This window comes from Lytechinus pictus, chromosome 2 (assembly GCF_037042905.1).
Source record: "Lytechinus pictus isolate F3 Inbred chromosome 2, Lp3.0, whole genome shotgun sequence".
NCBI lineage: Eukaryota > Metazoa > Echinodermata > Echinoidea > Temnopleuroida > Toxopneustidae > Lytechinus > Lytechinus pictus.
Window position 1 is genome coordinate 36731961 of NC_087246.1, and position 13152 is coordinate 36745112.

Genomic DNA, 13152 nt, shown 5'->3' on the forward strand with positions numbered 1-13152 from the left:
GTGATAATTTACCTCAATATCTTCCTTGCTCTGTAGCAGTGGTGCCTCCATGATGTTCCTGAGGCAGAAGGACTCGCTCTCCACTTCAAAGACATGACCAGTAGTATCAGCCATGCGCTGCCAGTGGCGAGGCTTCATCGCCTTGTTTGTCATCAGCTCCAGGAGTGGACATGTCTCATTGAAATCATCAATGGTTTTCTTGAGATCGTTAAAGGCGGGCCACTCCTTCAGTGCACGTGGCAGCTTGCGGCATCTTTTGGGGGAGGGTTTTATTATTTTTTTGTTATTTCATATTTTTAAGTAATTGGCTAATTCTGTGTTTTCATTAATCATATTTTCCATTTGTTGTATGTGTATCACTGGTTTTACTTCTCTTTCTCTCTCTCTCTGTTCTTTCAAGTCGCATGTGCTTTGAGCATAAATTCAAAAGTAATAAGGTGCTTAACAAAACATATTCATTATCACAATGCGCTTTCTATTTCTTTCAAGTTGAAGATTCATGTCTGGGGTTTTTTCAAGGTAACTTCAAATAAAATTCTTATCATTCTGAACGATCTATTTTACCAATGCACTTTACATCAATCTCTCTAAAGAAGTTTCCATAACTTCTGAGTCACCCAAAATCAAACCAAACCACTAATTTCTCCACAGATGTCACGCCTACATCATAGAAAGATATATACTTCTAAACCGTCAACAATTTAATAAATTCTCTAAACATGCAAATTTCTACTATTTACTCTTGGATCAAACCATTAAAGTTAGCAAACAGCACATTTTGTTAAGAACCAATCACCAATGTGTGATGTTGCATAAGAAATGGTGCGAGCGACAGAAAATTGAGTTTGTAAAATGTGTATACCTTAATTTTAATGTACTTGAATTAAAATTTTATAACAAGATATTTGTAAAAACTTTTCCGTCATGCAATCTTGCATTTTCATCTAAAATGTTTCCTGCAGGGGAAGTGTAAAGAGTATAAGTGACAAACAATGTGAAATGGTCCAAGTGTACGTCTATTTGCTGAACTGGGATGTAATATTTGAATAAGAGCATGAAAGAGGAACAGGGTGAGGTAGGGGAATGACTAGACATACATGTATGTATGAGAAATATTTATTATTCAAATGACCTTTGTAACGGAGGTGTTGAAAGGCGTGCCAATCGAGGAATTTTAAACCTTTACCAAGTCAAATAATGGCAAGAATTGTTTATTGCAAAGGGATAAAAAACTAGTGTAAGAGAACTAAGCCTGAGGATCTTTTTTCCCCATTTCACCAGCAATACTGTGTCATGGACAACATCTATTAGTGAGTAGAATTGAAAATGGTGTCAAAGCCCCCATAAAAACAACGCTTCAGAGTCATTGATTATTGTGCGTGTGCATGTGAGTTTGCAATGATCTACTTCTGAGGACATTTTCTTGCATTTTACCCATTCGAAGACGTCCTAAAACCGGGGCCATCCCCGGCCTAGATAACCATGCCAATCAATTCCTCATCTCCTTTCAAACTGTTTCATAGAATAAACCCATGATCTGTAAAAAGTACCTTTTCTGCCAATTAAACTCAAGTTTTGAATGTAGGGTGGTAGCATCCCCAGTTAGTGAACTATGCTCACATATGTCCCAAATTGAGCCTGGTTAGTGGAATAAATTTAAAAAAAATTTAGTGTATGAGACCACAAACACATGTTCCCTCTTAGGTGATTAATGATAAGTGAGGCCCTGATTGTCAAATTACAAGATCGTATGTGTGTTTGTACACATAGGCGGATCCAGGGGGGCCAGGCCCCCCCCCCCCTTTAGGCGGAGCACACAAAAAAAGAAGGGGAAAGAAAGAGGATTACAAAAAGTGCTTAGAATGCACATTTTTTAGGTCGGAATGTCAAAAAATTTAGCTCGCCCTTCGCGCATGCATTATTGGATTGTTGAAATATTTATCATCTTCAAAAATTTCTGCTCGCGCTTTGAGCTCGCAGTAATTATCTAGTTACATACGCATCTTGCTCAGGATCACAAACACTGCCAAGAGTGTTCAATTTTCGAGACAAAATACATGAAATTTCCAACAATTTTAGCTCGCGCTTTGCGCTCAATATTCAAATAGGGCATATGAGATTATTACATTTTAATTTTGTTATAAAAGAATAAAGAAAAGAAGTGTTAGGACTACCCCTAAAAGAAACAATCAAAAATCATCTCTGGGCGCCCGATCTGAGAATATATGGGTGATGATTTTTTTCGCCCCCCCCCCTATTGGTGAAAGCTGGATCCGCCCCTGTGTGTACATGTATATGTGTGACGGGATGATGTTGACAATGTAAATTAATCGTGTCTTCACAGTGACGAGCAAACGAGTTAGTACAGGGTTTCTCCCACAATCCAAACCCACCACCAATTAGTGCAACAGGGCAAACCAACGTGCATGAAGGAAGTGGATGTTAGAGGGATCTTTGGTGCAAAGACCACAAAGTGACTCCTAAAAATCTGTCCCATCTTCAAGCTATTGAGGTAGAAGAATTTTCAAGCATACAACAAGAACAGCATGAAATCACGGTCTGTTGTCACTTGAACGAGTCGTAACAGACCACGATTTCTAGCACGGTTCGTTTGCCAAAAAAAATAACTGCTCCCTCAATATTTTCAGGCAGATAGAATCACTTTGAGTCTTTGCACCCATGAAGGGTGAAAACAGGTCAACCTTGTGAAATTAAAAAACAAACAAATTAGATGAAACCTGTGGAGTGAGAAAATGTTAGATTAGAAACTCAAAAGCCTGTATTCTGAAGACCATTTTTACCTAGATCATGGTCTATCTCTGCTAAAATATTGGAAAAACAAAGCTTCCAAAAGTTTGTTTACATATTTTTTTCATACATTCACTTTGTTATTTCCTCATGCTTTAATGAAGAAAATGATTAATTATATTATTTCCAGACATTTACAATTTGTTTGTCAAATGAGCTGATAACTTCAACATGTACTGTTACAGAATTGTATCAAGTATGGTTTTCAATAACTAAACCATAACTTAAAACCAGGATTTAAATGAAACCAGAATTCAGAATAAGAACCAAAGTATCAACTAAAATAACAACAACAACAAATCACCCAAAAAGTGAAATGCATGATTAAAGCGATTACTCATTTACTCTAGTGCTAATTACTCTCATCTGAGTTCCATACTTAAGGATATCATGATACTAGGGTTTGTGATGGAATTAAATCAAAATTGTAAATCAATTGTGCCTTTTAAAATGCAATATTATCAAAGATTGGTTTGATAAAATGTTGATGAACAGATCATGCATCTTAAAAAACCAAGAGAACACATTTAACAAACACAAACCATTTTAGGATGGAAATATCCTTTCAAAAACCCAAACATCTAGATTAGAAATCAATCGATTGAAGTGCAAAAATGTTAATATCAATTTCAAACATGCATCACCTGACACAGCACTCGGACTTACCTGTTCTGAAACTCAATGAGCTCGTTGTTGATCTTCTCAATGTCGACATCGAGCCAGAGGATGTCGTAGTAGCCGTTGACGCGGTCGATGACATCGTTGTACAACCCGTAGAGCTTCTGCAGGAGGTTAAGCTCCTTGCGAATCACCAGGAGCTCCGGATAGTCCGTCACGGGGAGACCAAAGAGCTCCTCACCACCAGTGTAGGTGATGTACTTGCGGTAGAGATTGTCAAAGTGGTTCTGGTAGATCAGGAGACGGTCGCTGGCTTCCTTGGGAGGCAGACCTGTTACCATGGGGCCATTCTGGAAAAGAACGAGAATAGGACGAGTGGCAAAAGCAATGAATAAGAAGAGGCCAAAGTCACAGATTCTGGAACACCGGATTATATCCGATATGATCGGATACAAGTAACATTATTTCCCCATTTCAACATTTCTATTTTTATCATACACCAAGTAAATGAGAAAGCTTATTAACAACACTGATACCAAATTATGTTAAACGCACAAATATTTTTTTATAACTACAAAAAGAGCTCACATCTCGGTAGGAGCCATAGAAGTCGTTGCAATCCACAATGAATGTCTGGACATTCTCTAGTAACTCTCCGCGGAAGTTTGGTTGGATGGAGAGCAGACGATGGGAGACTTCCGTGGCCTGGGAGCTGAGTTTGGCCCAGCTGTAACGCAGGGTGTCCACACGCTCCACGTCCTCCTTGGCTACCAGCAGCTCGTACTTGTTCAGTAGAGCGTAGGATTCCTGAGATGAAACGCACAGAAAGAATCATGATCACTATTTAATCCACATAACTCATAACAATCTAAAAAAATATATATTACTCAAAAAATTCCAGATCTATTCTGGGATGATGACACAGAACCCCCAAATCATATAATTTTTAGCAATTCCATGAAATATATGTAAACAACCTTTTTGTTATGTCCAACCCCCCTTTTTCTCCATTCTTAATTCACAAGCATTGTCATTGATTTTCACCAACTAATTTTCTCCCAGCCAATCAGAGGCAAGGATTGAAAATTACGGACGAAACTTTTCATGAACTGCTCCTTCGGCGATTCAAAGTTTGGGGACTTATCCATGGGATCAAAACACCTTTATGTAATGGAACACAGTGAAGATTCCAAGATTTGAACTTCTCAATTCTTGATTTACAGGGTGTAGCATAAAAGAATCTACAAATCTGTAGGGCCATTTTAAACCTCTCCTGAATACCCTACCTCAATAGGTCCAATGGCCATGTCGATACGGATCTCATTCTCCCTCACATCCTTGAGCGCCTTCATGGCCAGACGGATATCATCCAAGTCCTTGATAGGACGGTTGAGTTTCTTAGTGGTGTCATCAATGAACTCTATGATACCTTCCATCATGGTGCGGTACTTCTCGTTGCAGGCCTTACCATAGGCCACACACCATGCCTTGGTCTCAGTGGTCAGTGAGATCTTCAGTTTCTCTGGCAATATTGGAACAAAGTTAGGTGATGAACCTTAGTAGGTGATTAGTGGTATTGCCATTGGTGGAGCATGGATTAGTGTTAAGTTATTCTGGTTGAGGATGGTGTTGATACAACACCAAACCTAGCTTAGACACTTTTAAACACCTATACATGTACTGTAAACCCCTACACTGTAAGTTCATTTAACCCATTGAATGACATGGCATGAATATGAATACTAATTAAAGCAATTAGAAAGCAAAAACATATAAATATGCACATATTTGAAATGATATATCAACAATCTATGTCCACGTCAGAATCAGTGACATGGTTCCGCAAAATTTCATTTCTGGTACACGCAAAAAGAAAAAGTAGCAGAAAATGCAATGTAAAGAAGTTGTGAAATAGCTTCTTGCCATACCAAAGATGTTGAGACAAATCATTGACCCCGGATATTCCTATATAAAACATTGAGTAGAACTATCACTTCAGGTACTGGATGGCATTTCATAGACTTTTTGTAACTCACGCATGACATTAGCATGATAGGTTCTTGAGCTAAGTCAGAAACACTACATTGTACTTTGTGGGACCTTTACTTGGTCAATCAAATTTTGATAAATATCATACTTTGCATTCAGATATTTGTTGAGAACAAGAATTTTAACCTTAACAAATAGGATACCGGTGTGATGGTACAGTTAGTAGAGCGTCCGTCTCACAACTGGGAGGCCGGTAGTTCAAGCCCCAGCCGAGTCAGACAAAAAGACGTTATGAGATTGAAGTTGCTGCTAGCCTATTTGGAGGATAGAGCAACGTCGATCTGATGCTGCACAGTGGCTGCTGGGCACATGATCAAGTGGGCAAAATTTTCGAAATATTTCTATTTCAGATTTCTATTTCGAACAATAAAATATGGATTTCATTTAAATTTTTACTCATGCCTGAAAATGATTAAGAATCTGATTAAAACCCAAGAATAGGTCATCAGTAGTGAGTAAAGTCATGTAGAAGTTACACACAGCTATACGAAACACCACCAAAAGTACTAACTCTACTATTAGCTAATGAGTACCTGTATAGAGTGCAATGGCACCGACATTGTAGAACTCCGGCTCAGCCAAGATGGCGTCCTCCAGCTCCCTATAGTGGACAATGGTCGACTGGAAGTCACTCAGTTTCGGCTGCTGATTGAGGAATTCCTGGACAGTTTCATCCCGTTCCTTCTGCCAGATAGGATGGTAGCGCGCGAACCGCTCCAGGGCAGTAGTCACTTCCTACAAGCGGACAAGTAAAAGACATTTACTGATGATAATAGGCAATCCCATAAAATGATGAACCTTTTTGTACATCCAACCTCATCCCCCCCCCCCCCAAACTTTTACTTCACTCTATGAATTGCTCAAGCCATGATGTATTGAGAGAATTATAACCTTTCATATAAACTAGAACACAGACAATTATTTTTCAGAAATGTCAAACATATAGGAGGTTGGATGCACATATCTAATGGAAGTGCCCTCATATGACACTTGGTTCTTGTCTGGTTCACTTGTCTGTCAGATTACACAGTGCCAGTGCCACAGTAACAGAGGTGATTCTTACTCTAGACCATCCAAAAAACAGAGAATGAGCAGCGTTGATGACAAGTAAGATAGTGTGTCAAAATGCAAGCGCCCGGCCAAACTTGCGGGTTAGGCACTTGGCCTTGGGGATGTGCTTGGGGCTGATGACCGCGCTGCTGTACTGGCTACGGAGCCGCGTTGGGTATTTTGTTCAATGTGTTACGATTTGTTTTGGGTTTTTTTGCGATCCTTGCGCGTGACTTGCAGATGACTAGTTTGCTACCCACAAGTCACCCATATTGACAGTATTTTATCCCATACCTCACACATAATTGCCCACAGGAGCGCATGTAAGTCTGATTTGCCTGCAGAAAAGTATTGACAAAAGAAGGATGGAGCACTCTGATGATGTCCTCTGACCGTGGCTGTGGGTTTGGCTGGCTCCAATAGCCAGCAGCATAGGACAGCCAGCAAACCATTTACATAGCTAGGTCTTGATTGGCATGTGCGGAGAAAATGACAAAAAAAAAACAGGAAATGGCCCCTTTTCAGCTTAATTTTTTTTAAAGTCCCTACCGTGGGAAGGGAGGAAACTCCCACACCTACCCCCCTTGCATGCTCTGCACGCTCGGAGGGCGCTTTGCGTCCTGGGGTAACGTGATATACATGTAGATTCCTAATTTTCTTCAGCAAAAGTTGGCAGGTATGATTAATCCTCATTGCCAGGTCCCTCATAGAGAATCTAAAGCTTTCATGCTTCATTAAGGCTCTGTCACATTGCTCCATGCTATCCTTGCATGTGACTTGCGGATGACTAGTTTGCTACCCACAAGTAACCCATATTGACAGTATTTTATCCCATATCTCACACATAATTGCCCACAGGAGCGCATGCAAGTCTGATTTGCCTGCAGAAAAGTTTTGAACAAGCTTATGATCGTCGTTGTGGGTGATTCCCTGCAAATAATCCACAAGGATTGCACAGATCGACGTGACAGGGCCTTTAGCAATCAGGTATAAAATCACCCACCACCACCAACTCAAAATTGATGTCACTAACCTTCTTGGTGGACATGACGCATGTGGAGAGGAGTGAGACTAGTTTGGCAATCTCTTTGTTCTCGCTGACATTCTTGAAGTAGTTCTTGACCTGTACCTGGGGTACCAGGTTCACTGAAGCTAGCTCATCCGAACGACCTGAAACGAGAAACAGCAAATTGGTCTGACCATGAGAGCACCTTTAAATATTTTAAACTCTTTGCCCACTTTGTTTGAATAGAGTACCATACAGCAGACTGCCAACTTGACAAAATTAAAAAGTAAAATTTCATTCTCTACACACACACAAACACTGAGTGCATTGTACAAACACACATACACAATAGTAATGTGTGTGCATCACATTATTCAGTATACACACAAAGATTTTCTTCACAATAAAGCAATCAAAAATTATTGTGGGTTGAATAAGCATAGTCCATTCAAAATCCCACTTAAGTTTGCACCATTATATCAAATGTGGTACAGGAGGGATTATGTCCATAGTTGGCAATGAGTTAAGTCTTGTTTTGCAGCTGTGCAATTCTATAAAATGATTAACCTTTTTTGTACGTCCATATCCCGATTTTTTCCCATTCGTACTTCACTTAAACCCCTCAACCCATGAGAATTTGAGAGCATTACAACCATTTATATCAACAAGGAAACAGAGATAAACCATTTCAGGAATGTCCCATAGGAGGTCAGCCAAGTAAGGGAAGCATTTCATGAAAGGATGAGTCAGAAGTTTTATCCAATGAGTTCAGTTTTATCCGACAGTTACCATTGCAACACTGCTTCTCAGCCAATCAAAATCAAGGAAAGTTGTCAGATCTGACAATCTGTCAGACAACAATATTGACGAAACTGTCCCAAGATGTAAATACTTTATGGAATTGGCCAGTTCTGATTGTATGTGATTGAATTACATCATTTATACCGCGATAGAACAAGATCTAAGGAATCAAGTGAGAATTCAATTTTGTGAGGTTACTGATATTTGATAGCCTCATTCAAATATCAAACATAACTCATTTTAAATTAAGTTTTCATTGATTTCAGCCTCTTGAGACATTTTGTGAAAACAATGATATGACGATATATTTTCAACCTTCCAATCAAAATGGAAAAAGAAGATGGAAGACGTCTTTACCTTTCTTGGTAGATGTGATATCACTCCTGGAGCTTTCAGAAGCAGCCATACTGGAGATACTGCTGCGACGAGCCGAGTCAGGCAATGCTGCAGCACGCATGTCAGCTTCCTGTTTAGCCTACCATTTAACAATATACAAGAAATAATCGCAATGAGGGGAAAAGCTGATGATTCGATTCATGATCAATCCTGATTGGGACATCATATTATGACAATTTTATGAAAATAATTACTTCAAACTTACGTTTTGGCCCCAATAATCTGATTGTTCTCATTCAAATTCATTTCAATTTTATTAAATACAGGAAAAGAAATATAATACAAAATCATTACACACACACGTATAATTTTATTTAAAAAAACATAAATGAGAATTAAACTATAAATAAAAATCATGTATATTCATTAAATTTATGTATAGAAAATCATGTATTATACGTGCTATGTTACTTTATTTTCATAATGCCTCTAAATGTCCTTTATCATTAATAAATATTTCTGTTATCCTCATTTAATATCATCTGTCGTGTACATACCTTGGATTTTCGTTCCTTGTTCCACTGTGCAACTCCTTTTGCCACTCCTAGAACTAGCTGTGCGGCTTTGTTGACAGTCTGTTGTACTTCATCGAGGGTGGGCTGCATGATTATGTTTGGGATGGCCAGAGCAACAGCGCAGCGGAAGAAAGGACTCTCCTTTCGTTTGTTTTCCCCTTGCTCGACTGCAAAAGTGATTCAAAATTAGATTTTATGCAACACTCTGTGAATTCATGAAATACTGGCTTAGGTAACTGCATGGACCTACACCTATAAGCACTTGGTACTGATCTCTTCCAACAGTATTAACACTAGAACCTTACTAATCAGCACTCATGCTGAATAGCAATTGCACTTTTCCACATAATTAACACCAAAACCTAACACCCACTAAGCACTCACCAGTGATATGCACCTTCCCACAGAATTAATACCCACACTTGACACCCACTATAAAGCACTTAGCAGCAATACCAGTATATTCAACTGAGTGCTGAACAACACATGCACTTTTTTTCAGTATCAACACCAACACCTGCTGTACCACCCTCTGAGCACTTACCAGTGATATAACTGAGTGCTGAGCTGGAGGTTATCCTCTTCCTGACGGCATCCATGGTGAAGCGGGTGACCTTGAGAAGGGCATCGAGGTTCCGATGGTTGAAGTGGGCTAGGAGCTCCTGGGCAGATTCTTCAAGGTGCTCCCTCTTTTCCCGCCGTTTCTTGGCTGCCGTCATGGCCGCGGCAGACTGAGAGCGGGACGCGATGCTTCCCGGACTGCGGGCGCGGCTACGGATGCTCATGCGGGAAGGAGTGGGGCTGGAGCGCTTCTTTTCCCCATCTGGATAAAAGTTGACAGATATCGTTAATTATCATTTGATTTGCCTTTGCAGTAGCTGAGTGTATTGTACACTGTGCCAAATCTGACAATTTGGCATAGCTTGCCAAAAAAAAGTGCTTGTTAGCTTTTTGAGGAATAAATTCCTAATGGGTACCCACCTGGGTAGCAAGAATCCTTATATTGTATGAAATACAATGTAATTTTAGGCATTATTGGAAGTTATCAACAGTGGGAGAATTACATTTCTAATATTCCTTTCTGAAAGAAAGACAATAGAAAGAAGATAGTGAGAAACTTACTTTCATCTTCAATTTCCTTCTCCCTCTCCTCATCCTCTTCCTCCTCTTCTTCCTCTTCAACATCTGGCTCTGCAAGGAGCATGTTGATGAGCTCATTAGCGGCCTCCTCCACCTGGATACTCTTCACCTGGAGCGTGATGGCTCCCTTATTACATAACTCCTGCAAAAGATAAATGGGAGAGATGGAGAAAGGAAGTCAACTTTTAAAAAGATATGCAACTTTTTTTTCACTTTTTCCACAATGGAAATTACCCAGGTCTTTTTGGGGCTGTTGCAAAAAGAGTTGCAATCAACTGCAACCTGATTTTCTACCAACTTGCGAATTTAATATTTTGAGTTGTCTTTAAACACAACTCCTACTGAAACAGAGGAGATTCAATCAAACATAACTGCAAACCTCAAATGCAACTTTATTTTCAACCACTCATTTAGGACTTGCGAGTTATATTTTTGAGTTGCACTCAAACACAACTCCTTATAAAACAAGCCCCTTGACTTGAGAAGGAACACTGACTCAAAGAGAACTGCATTTTTTTTTTTTATAGAAGTCAGGATGATCCTACCTGAGTTCTCTTTAGGAACTGATCCGTAGTCCAGGACTCATCTTCAGGAAGCTCACAGAGCTGGGTCTCACTCATCTCCTTCAAGACTGCGTTGATGCGGAACTGGCACAGATCCGAGGCTCGGTCCATCAACAGTTCCAGATCACCTGGAGGATAATGGAAAGTCAATCCTTTATTAACATGGACACATATAAGCTAATATGATAATAATGTGGGTAAATTTCTTGCAGAAGGAAAACACGCCATGGCTGGGAATCGAACCCACGTCCCTCAGATTAAAAGACAAGAGCCATAACCACTAGACCACGAAGCCCCCATCATATAATACCTATGGGGCGCATTCCAGGGGCACATCATGAAAGTTGTCAGCACTGGCTGAATTGTCAGAGCTGACAATATCAGTGAAATCCTTGATTCTGATTGGCTAAGAAGCAGAAGCCTCTGACTGCTACTATGGTAATTATCACAGGGAGGTAACTTGTCAGACAACTTTCATGAGACAATCCCTGGTAAAGTACTTGTCAGATATTTCATACAACAAAATCCCTTTCATACAACATATCTGACAATTTGCCAGACTGAAAATGTTAATGAAATACTAGCCCAGTATGCCATTGATTAGAAATCACATTGATTGTCAATTTGTAATGCACTCTCTTTATCAAACGATATGTCACATCTGCAAATTTAAAAGACTGCAGGAACCTATTCAAAGGATCTTCAGACCAAATTTTCAGAATCCTTGCCAATGCATAAACGGGTACAAAGGATTACAGAACAATTGAAAAAGAAGGACATTGCCCACTTTTCTACACAACCATATGGGCAAACTTTCCCAATAGTAGGGACACAGGGTCATTATGATTTTTTTCTTTCTTTCCCCAAGTAGGGACTGCCCGTATCAAATAAGGACAGATGGCAAGTATTGCGGCGCAACTTACCCAGAGCTGCATAGACTTCATCTACAAACTGGTCTATGTTCATACTGGTCCATGTCAGGGCAGTAAGTCCAGGATCTAGGATTCTATTAAGCTTGTCGGTGTGGGATTCCATCAAGGGCTCAAAGGCTGGTTGGATCTTGCTGCAAACTCGCTTGTTCTCCTCAAGAAGAAGCTGGAAACGAATAAGTTTATGAAAATAGATAAATATGAGATTAATGGACATGAAAATTTGACTACTTAAGTGGGGAAGTGTTTCAAAAATAGTACAGTGTGACTTCCAAATCATGCTGAAGTGCAGACTCACACATGATATTCAATGCGCAATCTCACTGATTAATAGGCAGCAGGCTACCTTTGGAAGTGCTTAGAACATTCTATCATAATGTGAATTGTTTATTATCATAACTATAATCACCTTGAGTTTGTTGTAGTTCTCCTTGAAGAGGCTCTGTTTCTGGTAGATGGCCCTGGCTGCGATGGGCACCTCCAAGCCAAGACGGTACATGCATTCCGTCTCCTTGATGAGGGTGAGGATCTGAGGGTCAAAGTTCACATACAGCTCCTGGGTTTCTGGATGACGTACAAGGAGGGAAGAGTGAAGGCCGCTCTTGACAGCTTCAACCTGGGTAAGATGGAATAAAAGATTTTATAAAATAGGTGTATTATTTCAAGCATCGCGATTGGCCAATATGCATCACATGACATCCAACTTTTTTTGTGCACTTCACGGCAGTGCAAAAGGTGAAAAACGAAAATTGACATTGCACACTCAAGCAAACCAGTGCGGTATGAGTCCCGGGAGAAGTCCAACAAAACTGTACTGTAACTTTTAAAAATTTGTTTCTGTGTTGCTATTTTATAAAACAATTAATGCACTTGCTCTGTCGTGCATAAAAGTAAATGCAGAGAAAGCTCGGTTTCTTCAGATAGTGCACACTGGGCACTCGCCGCCAGCGGCTCGTGCACAGTGCGGCACCTATCTAAAGAAACCTCGCGTGCTCTGCATTACTACTAACGCACTCGGCTGCATGCATTATTTGTATACAATTCAACTTTATTACACAAGCCAAATAGGCTATTAAAAAATACATATAAATACAAATACACATTTCTATGTTATGTAGATAATTCCTTAGCATGTATGGGGAAGAAAACACGAAATGAAATTACAGAAAAGAAATCAAGAATAAGACTAGATTATCAGCCTTTGCAAAGGAACTATCAACAGCTGTTTGAATATGCTGGGTTTTTTGTTCATGTTCCAACAGAAAAGGCATGGAATA

The 13152-nt window shown here is 39.8% G+C and overlaps 1 protein-coding gene across 2 annotated transcripts in view; it reads right to left on the minus strand.

The window, feature by feature from the left end:
* LOC129254298 (dynein axonemal heavy chain 5-like) overlaps window positions 1-13152 on the minus strand; it is an 85724-nt gene that overhangs the window by 56438 nt on the left and 16134 nt on the right. For both annotated transcript variants that reach the window (XM_064115674.1, XM_064115675.1), the window contains 13 exons: window positions 12285-12491; window positions 11870-12041; window positions 10929-11074; window positions 10366-10525; window positions 9788-10066; window positions 9226-9410; window positions 8690-8807; window positions 7559-7695; window positions 6009-6210; window positions 4713-4948; window positions 4015-4233; window positions 3475-3776; window positions 13-253 (listed from right to left, as the gene is read on the minus strand). In XM_064115674.1, coding sequence (XP_063971744.1) covers window positions 13-253; window positions 3475-3776; window positions 4015-4233; window positions 4713-4948; window positions 6009-6210; window positions 7559-7695; window positions 8690-8807; window positions 9226-9410; window positions 9788-10066; window positions 10366-10525; window positions 10929-11074; window positions 11870-12041; window positions 12285-12491 — 2604 coding nt within the window. The remainder of the gene's footprint in view (window positions 1-12; window positions 254-3474; window positions 3777-4014; window positions 4234-4712; window positions 4949-6008; window positions 6211-7558; window positions 7696-8689; window positions 8808-9225; window positions 9411-9787; window positions 10067-10365; window positions 10526-10928; window positions 11075-11869; window positions 12042-12284; window positions 12492-13152) is intronic.